The sequence below is a fragment of the Cuculus canorus genome, chromosome 4 (assembly GCF_017976375.1).
Source record: "Cuculus canorus isolate bCucCan1 chromosome 4, bCucCan1.pri, whole genome shotgun sequence".
NCBI lineage: Eukaryota > Metazoa > Chordata > Aves > Cuculiformes > Cuculidae > Cuculus > Cuculus canorus.
Genome location: NC_071404.1, coordinates 40,876,049 through 40,890,068, shown reverse-complemented (window position 1 = coordinate 40,890,068; position 14,020 = coordinate 40,876,049). Strand labels below are relative to the sequence as shown.

Sequence of the window (14,020 nt, the reverse complement as noted above, 5' to 3'; positions counted from 1 at the left end):
TGGCTAAGCAAGGGAAAAATGCTGGAAGGAAAAGGTTTGGAGGTGGACTGGGGGGACATCTCATTTGCTTGGAGGGAATGAAAGGTTTGTTATTACTGAAAAATGTGTATTGGACTGTTGCATGTTAATAAGGAGTGGTGATGTTTAACAAATGGCAAACATGACTTTCTTTGGACAACAAAGAGCATGGAAACAAAGAGTGACCATGTCTTGTCCTCCCTCCCACCCCAGTTATGAAGTTATTTCTGTGGATTTAACTACAAGGCAAAGGAAGACTCAACTTTGAGTCTATGAGGATATAAGGTGTTATACTTCATGTCCAAAAGCAGGAGTAGCTAACACCTCATTGTGTTTAAAAATCAAATAACAACCAAACAAAAGGTATATAGGTAAGGGTTTTGAAAACTGAAGATTTTAAATGTGTTTCCACTTTTATAATTTCACTCTTCCGTGCAAAAGAATGTGAACAGTTGTGTTCAGGGGACTACAGCTTTAACCTGTCATCTGTTTCACTCCAAGCAGACATAGTACAAAGAGACCACCACTAAAGAAAGTAATTTTTTAACCTTGACATTGGCTGGATTTTGTACTGGGTCTATGGTGCAATGCACATTTCAACCACTTGTACTGAAAGTGAAATACTGTCATGATAACATACAACTAAGGAGAGGCCAAGAAAGTGGATGAGGAAGCATCATCCAGTTAAAAAGCACTAAAGATTTGTGTAAAATGTTCTGTATATAAAGTGTTCTGTATTACTGCTAAGTTTTTTGTAACTTACAGTAGTGTGACCTTAATATCCAAAGCATGAAATACACTTGTTTTGTTTTATTTGATGTAAACTTCTCAGTCTTTTGTGCGCATTCAAAGAGAAAATAACTAATTTTCTTTATTTAGGTTATAAAGCATCTAAATGGAGTCTGAGCAGCTATTTCACAGAGGCTACTGTCGAAACAGTTACAACAGTATAACTAGTGCAAGCAGTGATGAGGAGCTTTTAGATGGAGCAGGTGTAATTATGGACTTTCAGACCTCTGAAGATGACAATCTCTTGGATGGTGATGCATCGATTGGTGAGTTAATATTGGCTTAAAATTTATATTGGTTCTATTTTTATGGGTTTATGCCTTTTTTAATAAACAAACCCAACTGTTTTTCGTAACTAATAATGTTTCTCCTTAGCTAATCTCTCCTTCAGAGGGATACTTTAAACTTGAAAGTGGGTGAAAGTCCTTCTGTGTGCTAGGCTAACAGTTACAGTATGTGGGATCAGTTCTGATTCCAGGCAAATACTAACTTATGTCTGGCAAATTTGCTGCCAAGTAGAGGAAGGATAGCTGTTAATGCAGCTACCTGGTCTTCCTTAGCTGCAGCAGGATTTGAAGTCTCATTGTCTTCAATATTTCCTTGAGGAGGAAATTAACAGTCAACTTTTAATTGTTACTTCTAGAGACAAATCCTTCTGGCTGATTCAGCTTCAGATATGTAAAAGAGCAGCAAAAACTTATAACAGAAAACACTATATGAGTTGAAGTTTCAACTAGGTGAAAAGTTGCAAAGAAAGCTTGTTACTGTAAGCACTGATAAAAGCACTGAAATAATACAAAGAAGAAAGAGCTGGGAAGCTCACTCTGTTTTCTTATTAACAAAGCAGTTAATGGATTGAAGGCATTAACATTCTCTTAGCCATGGTCAAAGAGGGGAACAGAAGGAGGGAAAGTAATTTCTGTTTAAGATAGTAAATTTGGTTAAAGATACACTTCCTCTTGTCACTTCCTCTTATTTTACTTAAACTCAGCCTCTTAAGTTTTCTTTTTTATCATCCTTTCCTATCCTATTAGCATTCAGTTGTCTTCCGTCCCTGCAGTCTCTTCCTTCATGTGTTTCCCCTTTGCCACACTTACCAATAGGATCTTGTGCTAATTAGTTGTGTCGTATCATTATAAGCATCATTCTCCTCTGTATTCCTTCTGACTAATTAGATATGTCTTGAATGTGCAGTTATCTAACTTGTGTACCAATACAGGTATCAAGGGCTAGGACACCTTCAATCTATGTAAAAATTCTTTCTTCCAAATTACTTAGGGAACACAAGTGTGATGAAGTCAAGCGCTTGATAGCTAGGAAATTATTAAGTGAACAACTGGCTTCTATCTGTAGTATTTTATTCTGAAAATCTGGCATTTAATAAAGTGAGTGCCTTGCTTGTCTAACATAATATTTGCAACCTGTATTTTATGTCTGAAGGTGCTCTGGTTTTTTATATAAATCCTTTCCATCACTTCAAGCATTAAAGAGAAATAATTTTGCAGTAAAATAGTTTCAGAGTCAGTATTATGCCCTTTATTTGTTTTGAAATTAGATCTGTTGTCAGTGTCCAAACAGGTGAGAGGTGGTTTTGTTTGCACTGTCGAAAGCAATTCTTGCACATGCCGGCAGCCCCCTATCTCATCATAATGGTGAAGTACTAGAATGTGCATTAGAACATAAATATTAATGTATTTTCTTTCCTGGGCTTGAGTTTTTCACTAATAACTTTTCTGCTTGCCACAATTACAGTCTCAGTAAGAAGCAGCAATAGTAATAAGCACTATTATTTTATTTGGATGATTTATGTGTCTCTATGTATGGAAAATATTTTCTTGTTTAGTAAATCATTGTAAATTTCTTTGCAGTGGATCAGAATCTGGTGTAAATTTTCTTTGCAAGGTGGCAAGAACATACTTCCAAAAAAGTTTAAATAAACATGCAGAAGGCAAACCTCTATGTTTCTCATTCCTTAGGTCTCCAAATGTATAAAGTGGGTTTTCTTGTGGTTTGCTTTTTTTTTGTATTGAGCAACTATCATTGACAAGACCAAGCAAGCACTTTCTTGCTGAACTGCATGTGCCTTGTTTGTAGTTCTCTGTAACTTACTTAGCATCAACTGTTTATTTTTTTGTTAATTATTGTTATTTAAATACTCTTATCCTTTAATCTCTCAACGTTATTTTTCTTCTATTGAGTGTAAGTACATATGAATTCACCATACAGAATCTACTCCACCATCCTGGTAACTGGAAGATCCCATGCTTCTCAACACAGCAGGCCCTCCAGAGTGTGGTATGAATGCAGGGGCATTAGGTCTAGTTCTGAGCTTTAGCTAGGGAAGCCTGCCAAAATCAGGAGCCCTGTTCAAACATATAGTTTGTGTATTAAGTCTGTAGGGCTGGAAGAATTTATGAGCCTGGTTTCTTAGCAGCATGAACAAACCGGCAATAGTGTATCTGTACTTAAAATGATTGTGCAAATGATGTCGTTAAATTAAAAGCTGCATTGCTGCAGAATGTAAGCTTGGTGTACAAATGAGCAGAGGCATGAACTTACCCAATCTGGAGTGTTCATCATAATTTTACAGTTTATGTCATAAAATATAGAATTACAGAGTTTAAAAAATGAAGACCATGCAATGAGAAGAAAATGAAGGATTAGGAAATTATAGGGGTTTTTTTCTTTTTTTTTTGGCTAATGAAAATTGAACCATAAATTGCACATACATTATTCCCTCAAAAAGCTAACAACATGGAATTTCTAAAGTAATTGTAGTCTTTCTCCGTCATTCAGAGGGCAGTAAGTTAACAGAAGTCTGCTCATTTCAGTAGGCATGGTAAGTTCCTTGGCTGTCAGCACAGTAATTCTATAAAGTCTGCACAGTACTGCAATTCATATTACCACTTATATTTACACACTTATCTGAGGCTTGCAAAACCATTGAGCCTGTTATTCATTGGTGAATATGCCTTCTGTTGAAAGCATGTCGAAACTGGATCATATTGGGAAAGAATACTAATGATATATACCACTTGCCTTATGTGGGAAAATCTTTTATATTATATGGGGCTAAACAAGTGAATGTTAACCATAACCTGTCTCCAGAAAGTCTTCCCACCTGGACTTTTAAGTATCTTTAATATTTATAGATAGATTTGCCTTTTTAGCATCACCTCTGATTTGTACTCAGTATCATAGTGGTATCATAGTATAGTTAGGGTTGGAAGGGACCTTAAAGATCATGTAGTTCCAACCCCCCTGCCATGGGCAGGGACATTCCACTAGATCAGGCTGCCCAAGGCCCCATCCAACCTGGCCTTGAAAACCTCCAGGGATGGGGCATCCACAACCTCCCTGGGCAACCTGTGCCAGTGCCTCACCACTCTCATGGTGAAAAAATTCTTCCTAATGTCCAGTCTAAATCTGCCCCTCTCCAGTTTATACCCATTCCCCCTCATCCTATCCCCACAAGCCTTTATGAGTAGCCCCTCTCCAGCTTTCCTGTAGGCCCCCTTCATGTACTGGAAGGTCGCTATAATATCTCCTCTTAGCCAGGCTGAACCAGCCCAACTCTCTCAGCCTGTCCTCGTAGGGAAGGTGCTCCCACCCTCTATTCGTCTTTGTAGCCCTCCTCTGGACCCATTCCAATAGCTTAATGTCCTTCTTACGTTGAGGATTCTAGAACTGGACACAGTATTCCAGATAAAGTCTCACACGACAGGAATAGAGGGGCAGAATCACTTCCATCGACCTGTTGGCCACTCTTCTTTTGATGCAGCCCAGGATGCAGTTGGCCTTCTGGGCTGTGAGCGCACATTGCTGGCTCATGTAGAGCTTCTCATCAACCAGTACCCCCAAGTCCCTCTCTGCAGGGCTGCTCTCAAGCATGTCATCCCCCATCGTGTACTGAAAACGGGGATTGCCCCAACGCAGGTGCAGGACCTGGCCTTGTTGAACCTTATGAGGCTCTCAGAGGCCCACTTCTCCAGCCTGTCCAGGTCCCTCTGGATGACATCCTGTCCTTCCGGTGTGGCAACTACACCACTCAGCTTATTGTCATCCGCAAACTTGCTGAGGGTGCACTCAATCTCACTGTCAATATCATTGATAAAGATATTAAACAGCACCGGTCCGAGTACGGACCCCTGAGGGACACCACTTGTTACGGATCTCCATCTGGACTTTGAGCCATTGACCACTACTCTCTGAATATGGCCATCCAACCAGTTTCTTATCCACCTTACCGTCCACCCATCAAATCCATATCTCTCCAATTTAGAGAGAAGGGTGTTGTGTGGGACTGAGTCAAAGGTTTTACAGAAGTCTAGATAGATCACATCCATCGGTTTACCCATGTCTAGTGCTGCAGTTACCCTGTCATAGAAAGCCACCAAGTTGATCAGACAGGACTTGCCCCTGGTGAAGCCATGCTGGCTGCCTGCCATTAATCACCTACCTGCCCTCCATGTGCTTTAGCATAGTTTCTAGGAGGATCTGTTCCATGATCTTCCCAGACATAGAGGTGAGGCTGACAGGTCGGTAATTCTCAGGGTCGTCTTTTCTACCCTTTTTAAAAATGGGCACAATGTTACCCTTCTTCCAGTCCTCAGGGACTTCTCCAGATTGCCATGACTTTTCAAATATCATGGAGAGTGGCTTGGCAACCACATCTGCCAATTCCCTCAGGACTCAGTGATGCATCTCATCAGGTCACATGGACTTACATATGTTCAGGTTGCTCAGGTGTTTGCGAACCTGATCCTCCTCTACTGTGGGAGGAGGTCTACCCCCCCCTGGTTACCATCTTGCTGTCCCGTGACCCAGGAGGGGCTATGAGAGCAGATATCGGTGAAGACTGAGGCAAAAAAGTTATGGAGTATCTCAGCCTTTTCCTCATCTGTTGATACACAATCCCTATTTCCAGTCATCAGTGAGGGTATATTTTCTTTGATCTTCCTCTTTTGATTGATATACCTGTAAAAGCCCTTCTTGTTGGTCTTCCCTTCCCTTGCCAAGTTCAGCTCCAGCTGCACCTTGGCCTTCCTGACTTCATCCCTACACAACTGGGCAGCGACTCCATACACATCCCAGGTTACCTCTCCCTGCTTGCACTGCCTGTGCATTTCCTTCTTCTTTTTTAGTTTAACCAGCAGATCTCGATTCAGTCATGCTGGTCTTTTCCCTTTCTTGCCTGATTTTCTACATACAGGCACTGAGCGCTCTTGCACCCTGTGGAAAGCTTCCTTAAATGTTTTCCAGCTCTGTTCCGCTCCCTTGTGTCGGAGGACCACGTCCCAGGGGGTCCTACCGAGTAATTCCTCGAAGAGCTGAAAGTCTCCTTTCCTGAAATTTAGTCCTGACTGTACTCCTCACCTGTCCCATATCCCTCTGGATCTTGAACTCCACCAGTGCATGATCACTGCAGCCCAGGCTGCCACCGATCCTAACATCACTGATGAGTTCGCTTGTATTGGTGACCATAAGGTCTAGTATTGCGTCTCTTCAGGTGGGGGTCTTTGTCAGCTGGACTAAGCAATTATCTTCAATACACTCCAGGAGTCTCCTGGATTGCCTACATCTTGCCGTGCTACTTCTCCAGCGTATGTCACTTTGAATGGTTTTGTGTAGTTCCATGTGAGGGATTCACCATTATACTAAAAACAGTGCTGTACAATAATCTGTTTCTCTTAACACCATCTGGAAGCATGTATGTTACCTATCCTTCACTCTATCATCTGAGGAGAATGCAGAAATTGTGAATACGTAGTATTAGATACTAAATACATGTATTACATAAATATATCTGTCTAGTAATTATATTGTAGTTCTACGTAGAGTATATCATATGTCTGTTGTGTTCTCCAGTAACTGGTTTCTTTGTATAGACTTTTAATGGCAGCTTTATAGAGAAAAGTAGGTATCCTGAAATTGTAAATTATTTGTGCATAATGTATTTTAACATGGCAAATAATTAAGTTGCTACGCATGTGGAGGCTTGGATGGCTTGCACTAAAGCTCTGCCTAGAAAGGATACGGCCCACAGCTTTGGCCAGAACTTGCTTTTATTGCTTATCAAACCTAATCTCTTTGTAGTACTGAAGTTAGTGGTTTTCCTTGTTGAACTGCTGTCTAGTGAGAAGTATGGTGACATTATACTAATAACAGAAGTTCCTGCTTTTTTGTAGGGAGGATGTCTTACCAATCCTTTACATGCAGTGTATTTTCGCATATGCAATCTGTGGAGATCATTTCCATCATGACTTATCTGTGTTTTATTTTTAGATTGTTTGCTAGGTCAATTTAAACACATTATACTTACCATTGAGAAGCTAACAGTTCTTTAATAGTTAAGTCATATAAGCTAATATTTACTGGTTTCAGTTTTATAGGAGGAGATCCATCTTACTTAGTTTTTAAAAAATTGTAACAGTAGGAACTGTGGAAATCTCCAGAGTAGAAATATACTATCAGATTCATATTTTAACTGGGGAATATAAATGAGAAGAGGAAATGTCTAATCCATTCTTTTGCTCTAAGTATAGGCTTGCCTTGCCTGTCTCTAAGTTTGACAGACAGAATTCTTGGCTTTTGTCTGGGCTTGAAGGGTATAACAAGTCTCTTCAAAAGTTCAAACTTCTTTTTCCTTTCATGACCTGGGGTTAGACAACTAGCAAGGTAAAACTGGGATGTCTATATAGTTTTACTCAGGATTGAGGGCTGCATCTGTTTTCACTATTTTTTTTAATTGTACTTTAAATGTAGGGCAAGCTCAGCTGAAGGTGGATTTTTGTAATGTTGTCAGACTGCAAATTTTTTAAGGCACTGACGGAAAGCAGATGATTAAGCCTTATTTGCAGTAAGGATGGTGTGCAAACAAATGATCTCACTGGTGTTTACATCTCAAGGTACTTTGATCTGTCTGTGGGAGTGTGAGTCCTGAATGAGCTTGGCGTTCTTTTCAAGAGCTGTAAAGATTCCTGTTTCAGTTGAAGCTGCCACACTTCAGTGTGGAGACAGTTTACGTTCTGGCAGATGGTGTTAGCATAAAATTGGCAATAGTTAACCTTAATATGACAACCTGTAAACTGGTAATTCAAAAGCTGCTGCTGTAGCCACTACTATCTCCTTACAGCGATAGCAATGTCACTTAAGAAAAGAATATGCCAACAGGTTATGGTGTAAAACACTGTAACTCTCCTAAACTGTCCTTACTCATGAGTTGGAGTCCTTTGCTTGAAGTGAGAGTACCAAAACAATGCATTTTCAGTGCCCTAAATACCGACATTAAAAATATGATATAGTGAACTAATATTGTGGCAATATTTGGGGGACAGAATGTTACTTTCAGCAAGTGCAGGTGGTTCTATATAATCGAGAAATATCTACCACTTCGGAGGTTAAGTGTTCAAGCAGAATCTAGACATAGTTATCTTTTCCAGCAACACATAAATGTCCTTTCACTTGTACACTTGTTTCTATTTAGCTATTGCATTTTATAAAGAAAAGAATACAAAGAAAATAATAAAATATGTTATTTCCTGCATAAAAAACTTAAGTTCCTGTTATATTCTTTATGTGTGGAAATTGCATTAAGAGATACTTAACTGTTGTCCACAGCTGATCTGAAGAAAAGTCTTCGAAGTCATTTTGCACCATAGATATTGTTTGTGTTTACCATATGTGTGGACTTGACTGAACAACCTCTATGACAGTTTGTCATATCTTTTTCATAGGTTGCATAGAAGAAGCTGTTTTCCAGGTTACTAATATTTGCATTAAAGAGCTCATTGTTTTTGAGTAAGGAATATATTAGTTCTCAAATGATGCTGTACAAATTGAAGCATGAGATCACATGACTTGCTCTGGTCACAAGCATGAGGCACCCCTAGTTTATTTTGAATAGTTAATTCCCAGTAACTGGTTATCATTTACTTGTTTTCTCCTGGGTTGTTGTTAGAACTGCAGACATTTTGCCTGTGCTCCATACTACTAGTGTAGCTGAACACAGGAGATCTGACAATGCAGAGCCATATTTTCTTTAATTTTTTTTAATTAATAATGCATGAAGTTAATTTTGTCCATCTGTATGGAACACAAGTTGTTATATATTATGCTTACTTGGATAACTGGGCTAATTAACAAAATTCTTCCTTCAAGGATTCAAAATTTCAGGCAGAAAATGAAAAAATTGGAAGATTCTTTGGTTAAGGGGAAGAAATGTTTTATCTTAGTTATTGGATGTCATTATCGAATGAGTGAGTTGTAGGTGTTTTTGCGTCTTGCCTGTTTATCACAATAGTGGCTTTCCTGAACTCTGATATGTTGGATTTTTTTTAAACATAATTATTTTCCAAAATGAAAATTCACTTGATATTCTTTTAGTCAAACAGCCTGTACTGGTGTTGAAATGGTAGTCTGGCCTTCAGATTATAACTGGATTAGTGTGGCATTAGATTTTCTGAAGGATGGAAATCATGGCAGTGTTAAAGTTTTAGTCACTAGTTAGTTTCTTGTTCTCTTATATGTTTAAAAACTTCGGTTTCTCACAAATGTCAGGATCAGTTCTTTAAAGACTTGTTTATAGGGTGTGAGAATCATGGTGGTTTTAGAACTTAACCCTACCAACAGTCCTTGAATGGTCTCACCAGTCTTTCCTGACAAATTTATAAAATTTTCATCATCTTCCAGAACACACAAGCATATGCATTTCTAGCCTGATACTCTGCAATAAGATGGATCATTATACTAGGAATTAATTCTTTCCATCTTTCTGATATCATATAATCTATTGATTTCCTTCTGCAGCTCTGCTGGAGTGCCTAAAGTACACTGGCTTTGTTAAGAGATGCTGCTGAGGCCACTGAATTGACAGCCTAGTGCAGGGTTAGCAGTATCTCCTTCTCTCAGGCACAGTGTAAAATGAAGGACTACTATGGATTGAGCTCATAGTTTCATGGAATTCAAATATGCCTGGCATAGTATAGTGTTACGCATTAACAACATTCAAAATTACTGTTGGCATGTTCACACAGCTTATGTATATATGGAGAAGATGTAATGTTATTGAAGATAGAAAATAAGCTCAATATATTTTGCCTATCTAGAGAGGAATACATGTTGATGCTGTCATTTTATCCCCAGCGCATACTTTGAACAGTTAAGTTCAAACAGTGGAAATAGTGGCCAAAAATAAACAACCCTAAAACAGAATAAAGGCAATCTAGCAAATAAAACCTATTTCCTTATATGCATTTAGGTAAGAGGGAAAGCAGAATGATCTTGGTAGCAGTGTTTTGGCTAGTTTTACTGATGCAAGAAGTAGTTACTGCTGCAAAAAGTGGAATATTCTGTTTTAAGCTGAAGTAGAATCAGTTTTCTGACTTCAGTTAGGGAAGTTGTGGATGCCCCCTCCCTGAAGTGTTCAAGGACAGGTTGGATTTGGCTTTGGGTGGCTTGATCTAGTGGGATGTCCCTCCCCAAGGCAGAGGATTAGAACTAGATGCTCTTTAAAGTCCCTTCCAACCCAAACCATTCTATGATTCATTTAAGTAACTGTATTTTTGAAAGTTAGTCAGAATGTCCCTCTGATAGCATGTTTTTTCAAACAGTGTTTTTCCAGACACTGTTCTCTTGAGAAATCATAACTTCTTGTGTTAAGTATTATATGTGCTGAAGAGATGTCTTCTTCTGTAATCATCTTAGTTTGTTTGTAGTCTTCTCTCTCTCTCTCTAAAGAATGCAAGGTTGGACAGAGAACTGGTACTGCCCCAATTAGTGGAGATTTGGCTGCTGTGAATTTTATAACAGCATTAAAATTAGTCCTCAGAAAGTAATAAAATATGCATAATATTTCTGGGAAATGTTATACATATGCATGTAGAAGGGAAATATATTTTGTAACCAGTTTTTGTCTCGTTACACGTGATTGGTGGAATTATCCTTCATGTGTCCAGCGCTGTAATAAAGAATGCTTGCTTTCTAGAATTCCAAAACAAGTATTAGAGTTTGTTTGCAGTATTTTAGGTATCACTAGAAAATTAAAAAGTAACCTTTAAGCAAGCTGCTAAGTAAACAGGACTGCTTCCTACTAAGGATGCCGTATCTTCTTGTTGATAAGTTGTTATCACCATTGGAGCAGATTGGAGTGTGAGGAAAGGTGGTATGCAAAGGTGAAAATGCAGCAGGGCTTTCTTTGTTAGTAAAAGCCTACTCCTAAAGAAAAAGAACAGAAAAAGGGTAGCAATTAAAGAGACTCTTGGAGAATCAGAAAGCAACCTGTTTGCAGAAAACAACCTGCTTTTCTTTCCCAGTCCTCTTTGAATGATTAGTACAGTAGAAAGATATTTTTTTTATGTCTGTGTAAAGTTGATGAATTAAAGAAAGAAAAAAAAAAAGAAGGAAAAACCCCCCATGTCTCACACTTGTTGGTTATACGTTGTCTGTTGGTGTCAATGATTTTCTTCCAGCATTTTTGGGTTATTAATCAAGAAGAGTCTGATAGACAACCCTAGAAAGAGTGAAAAGAAGACTGGAGAGAGTAGTCTTGGCTTCAGTCTTTTTGACCAAGATGTCAAAACAGTTTTGAAGGACCAAACACTTAGTTTTTTTCCAGTTAACTTTAGGTCTTAGTCATCATGACTTCATATTTCAAATCATGTTGCATCATGATTTCATATTTTCTTCTTTTTCTGTCTTTCTCTCTTCTCCTGCCCTAAAGTTTGACATGGCAGTGGGTAGCCTTGACTTGTATTTCACTGATGCACAGTGAATGTTCAGCTGCCTTGGGGGGAAGTTGGTCTCAGAACTGATTACACAACGTGCTGGTGGCTGTATGACCTGTTCTGCTGCTTTCTTTTTGCTGGTTGGGTTTGACTTCAGTTACCAACTTCCCTGTCTGGACAGTGAGTAAAAGCACCATCAGAAGTTTTTACAATACTGTAGAAGCATAATTCAAGAACCTGTGGTTGCCCAGTGAACAAGTAAGCTTATTAGGCTAGATCCTGGAATAAAGTATCCTCTGCTGGGTGAAATGATTGTAAGCAAAGTAACTAATTTGTGGGAAACAATTATAGAAAAATAAACAGTGATTAGGAAACTATTTTTTTCCCTGTATAATAAAATTCAAATAAAGAAAAAAATCTTACTGTATACTGCTAAGCACATTCCTCTGGGTGTTTTTTTGACTCCTGTTTTATTTAAACCCCATCTGCCTTGAACTACCCAAAAACACATTACAAATTTGTTTTCTTCTGCTTTTACATTACATTTGCTTTAAAATTTTTCTTGTCATTGTTTGCCTTACTGAGGCTTTTGATGAGGTGGCAATGGAAACAGCTTAATGGACTCTTCTGTGTATGGCTGTGAGCCTTTTCCGAACACCACTGCAGCCAAGCACAGAGTTCCATATAATGCTGCTGCTGAATGAATGAAGTTTGGGACCCTGTAATTTAAGATTTTAATAACAGATGTATTTTTTTACTGTGCATTAATTTGAAGCTATGTATAGTTGAAATTTTTTTTCCTCTCTTTTTCTTTTCTGTGATTGCATCTTTTGAGTTATTTCATCCTAGACTGTCTGGGTAGTGGAACTAAGAGAAGGCTATTTGTACGTCTTTTATCATCTTTAGCATTCCCACTGCTGGCTCTGTGTGACCCAGATGAAAGTTGTATGATTTTATGCAGAATGAACAAAGACATACTAAAGGGGCTGCCAGATCAGTAAACAGAGACAAGTTAAGTATGAGAAGTCAAGCTGGTAGAGCGATTAGGCCTGGGCTTAATTTGGCTGTATGGATTGAGAAAAGAAGAAACTGCAAAGCAGGCAGAAGAAGACTACAGGAAAGAAAAGGAATTTTAGTTTTCATTACCTGGTGCAGTGAAACTACATATTCTGCCACCAAAATAAACTAAGTAATTGAAGGAATTGAGAGAATATATTTGTTTTACATGTAATAAGGTGCTTGGCTGTCTTCTTTAAACCTACCTTACTTTTTACTATGAAATTGTGAAATAGTGCTTGAGAATTAAGGTCCTCCTTCCAACCTTGGCTAAGCAGGCTGTCATACCTCTATGATGTTCCTATTCTTTTCCCTTTTTCTCTCACCTGAAAACACCTTTCTCTGGCTATATTCCATTTGTCTAACCTCTGAAAATGTAAGAACAAGTCAGATACTTTATCTTGAACGTGTTTCTTCTGTATTCCTAAAAGGGAAAAAGGTCTGAAGGGAGGATTAAGGTGTCTTTCATCATTCTCTGTGTGCTTTAAAGGTGTGTCACCAGTATACATTGTGATATTTTTGGAACAATGGACTTGAAGCCCTTTTCTGCAAAGACACATGCATCTCAGTGGTGGTTAGCCACAGTATGTGCCTGTTGAGAACAATGGGAGCACTCAGGTGTAGGAAGTTATTTGGGCATGGAGGATTTCTGGGATTGAGGCTTTAGACTATAATTACTGTGACGAAATCTCCTTGAAAGCAAGCTGCTGTACAAACCTGCTGTTTACATATAAGCTGTTCTATGTACTAAATTGGCCATTTCAAGGGCTTCTCATTCATTGAAAATAAGGCTATTGTAAATCCTAAGTTTAGGCTTTACAACAAGCCTTCATAATGTTAGGTGCTCCATAGTACCATAAGTACCTTGTTAATTAGAGTCACTATTTCACTAACTGCAGTGTTGGAATTTTCTGAACTTCAAAACAGAAATGACTGACATGCTCTTTTGAATACAAAAATTGTCAGACAGTTCGTGTCAGACACTATTTCAAATCAGGTAGAAAAACAATAATTTGGAAATATAAAATTGTATAGACTTTCAGATACTAAAAGAAAACCGGCTTAACTAGGTCAGGTTATCATACATGGTGTGTTTCGCTTTCTCTCTTGCTTTAAAAAAGCCACTTTTCATCGTGTTGTAGGAAAAGTAATACACAGTGGTAGTGGTTATGAACAATGAAAACAAAAGCTGCTGGTAATTGAGAAGGGAAAATGTTCTGCTTTTTAAGACTAGACAAAGAAAGGACTTTATTTGGCAGACACTGTATAAGCAGAGACCTTGGCACAGCTGTTAAATTTTAATAACAACATCAAACTCTTAAACTAGTGATGATCTTCCAGATGATGCTAGTACAAGTCCTTGATATCCTTTATTTCATGTTCTTTCAAATATGAATTTGCATTTATAGTGTGGTCTTCTATAATTGACTAAA

At 38.4% G+C, this 14,020-nt stretch overlaps 1 protein-coding gene across 2 annotated transcripts in view; it reads left to right on the top strand.

The window, feature by feature from the left end:
* The window catches only part of CLCN3 (chloride voltage-gated channel 3), a 70,195-nt gene that overhangs the window by 12,501 nt on the left and 43,674 nt on the right, over positions 1-14,020 (top strand). For both annotated transcript variants that reach the window (XM_054065187.1, XM_054065189.1), the window contains exon 2: positions 898-1,073. In XM_054065187.1, the coding sequence (XP_053921162.1) occupies positions 914-1,073 (160 nt within the window). In that variant the 5' untranslated portion in view covers positions 898-913. The remainder of the gene's footprint in view (positions 1-897; positions 1,074-14,020) is intronic.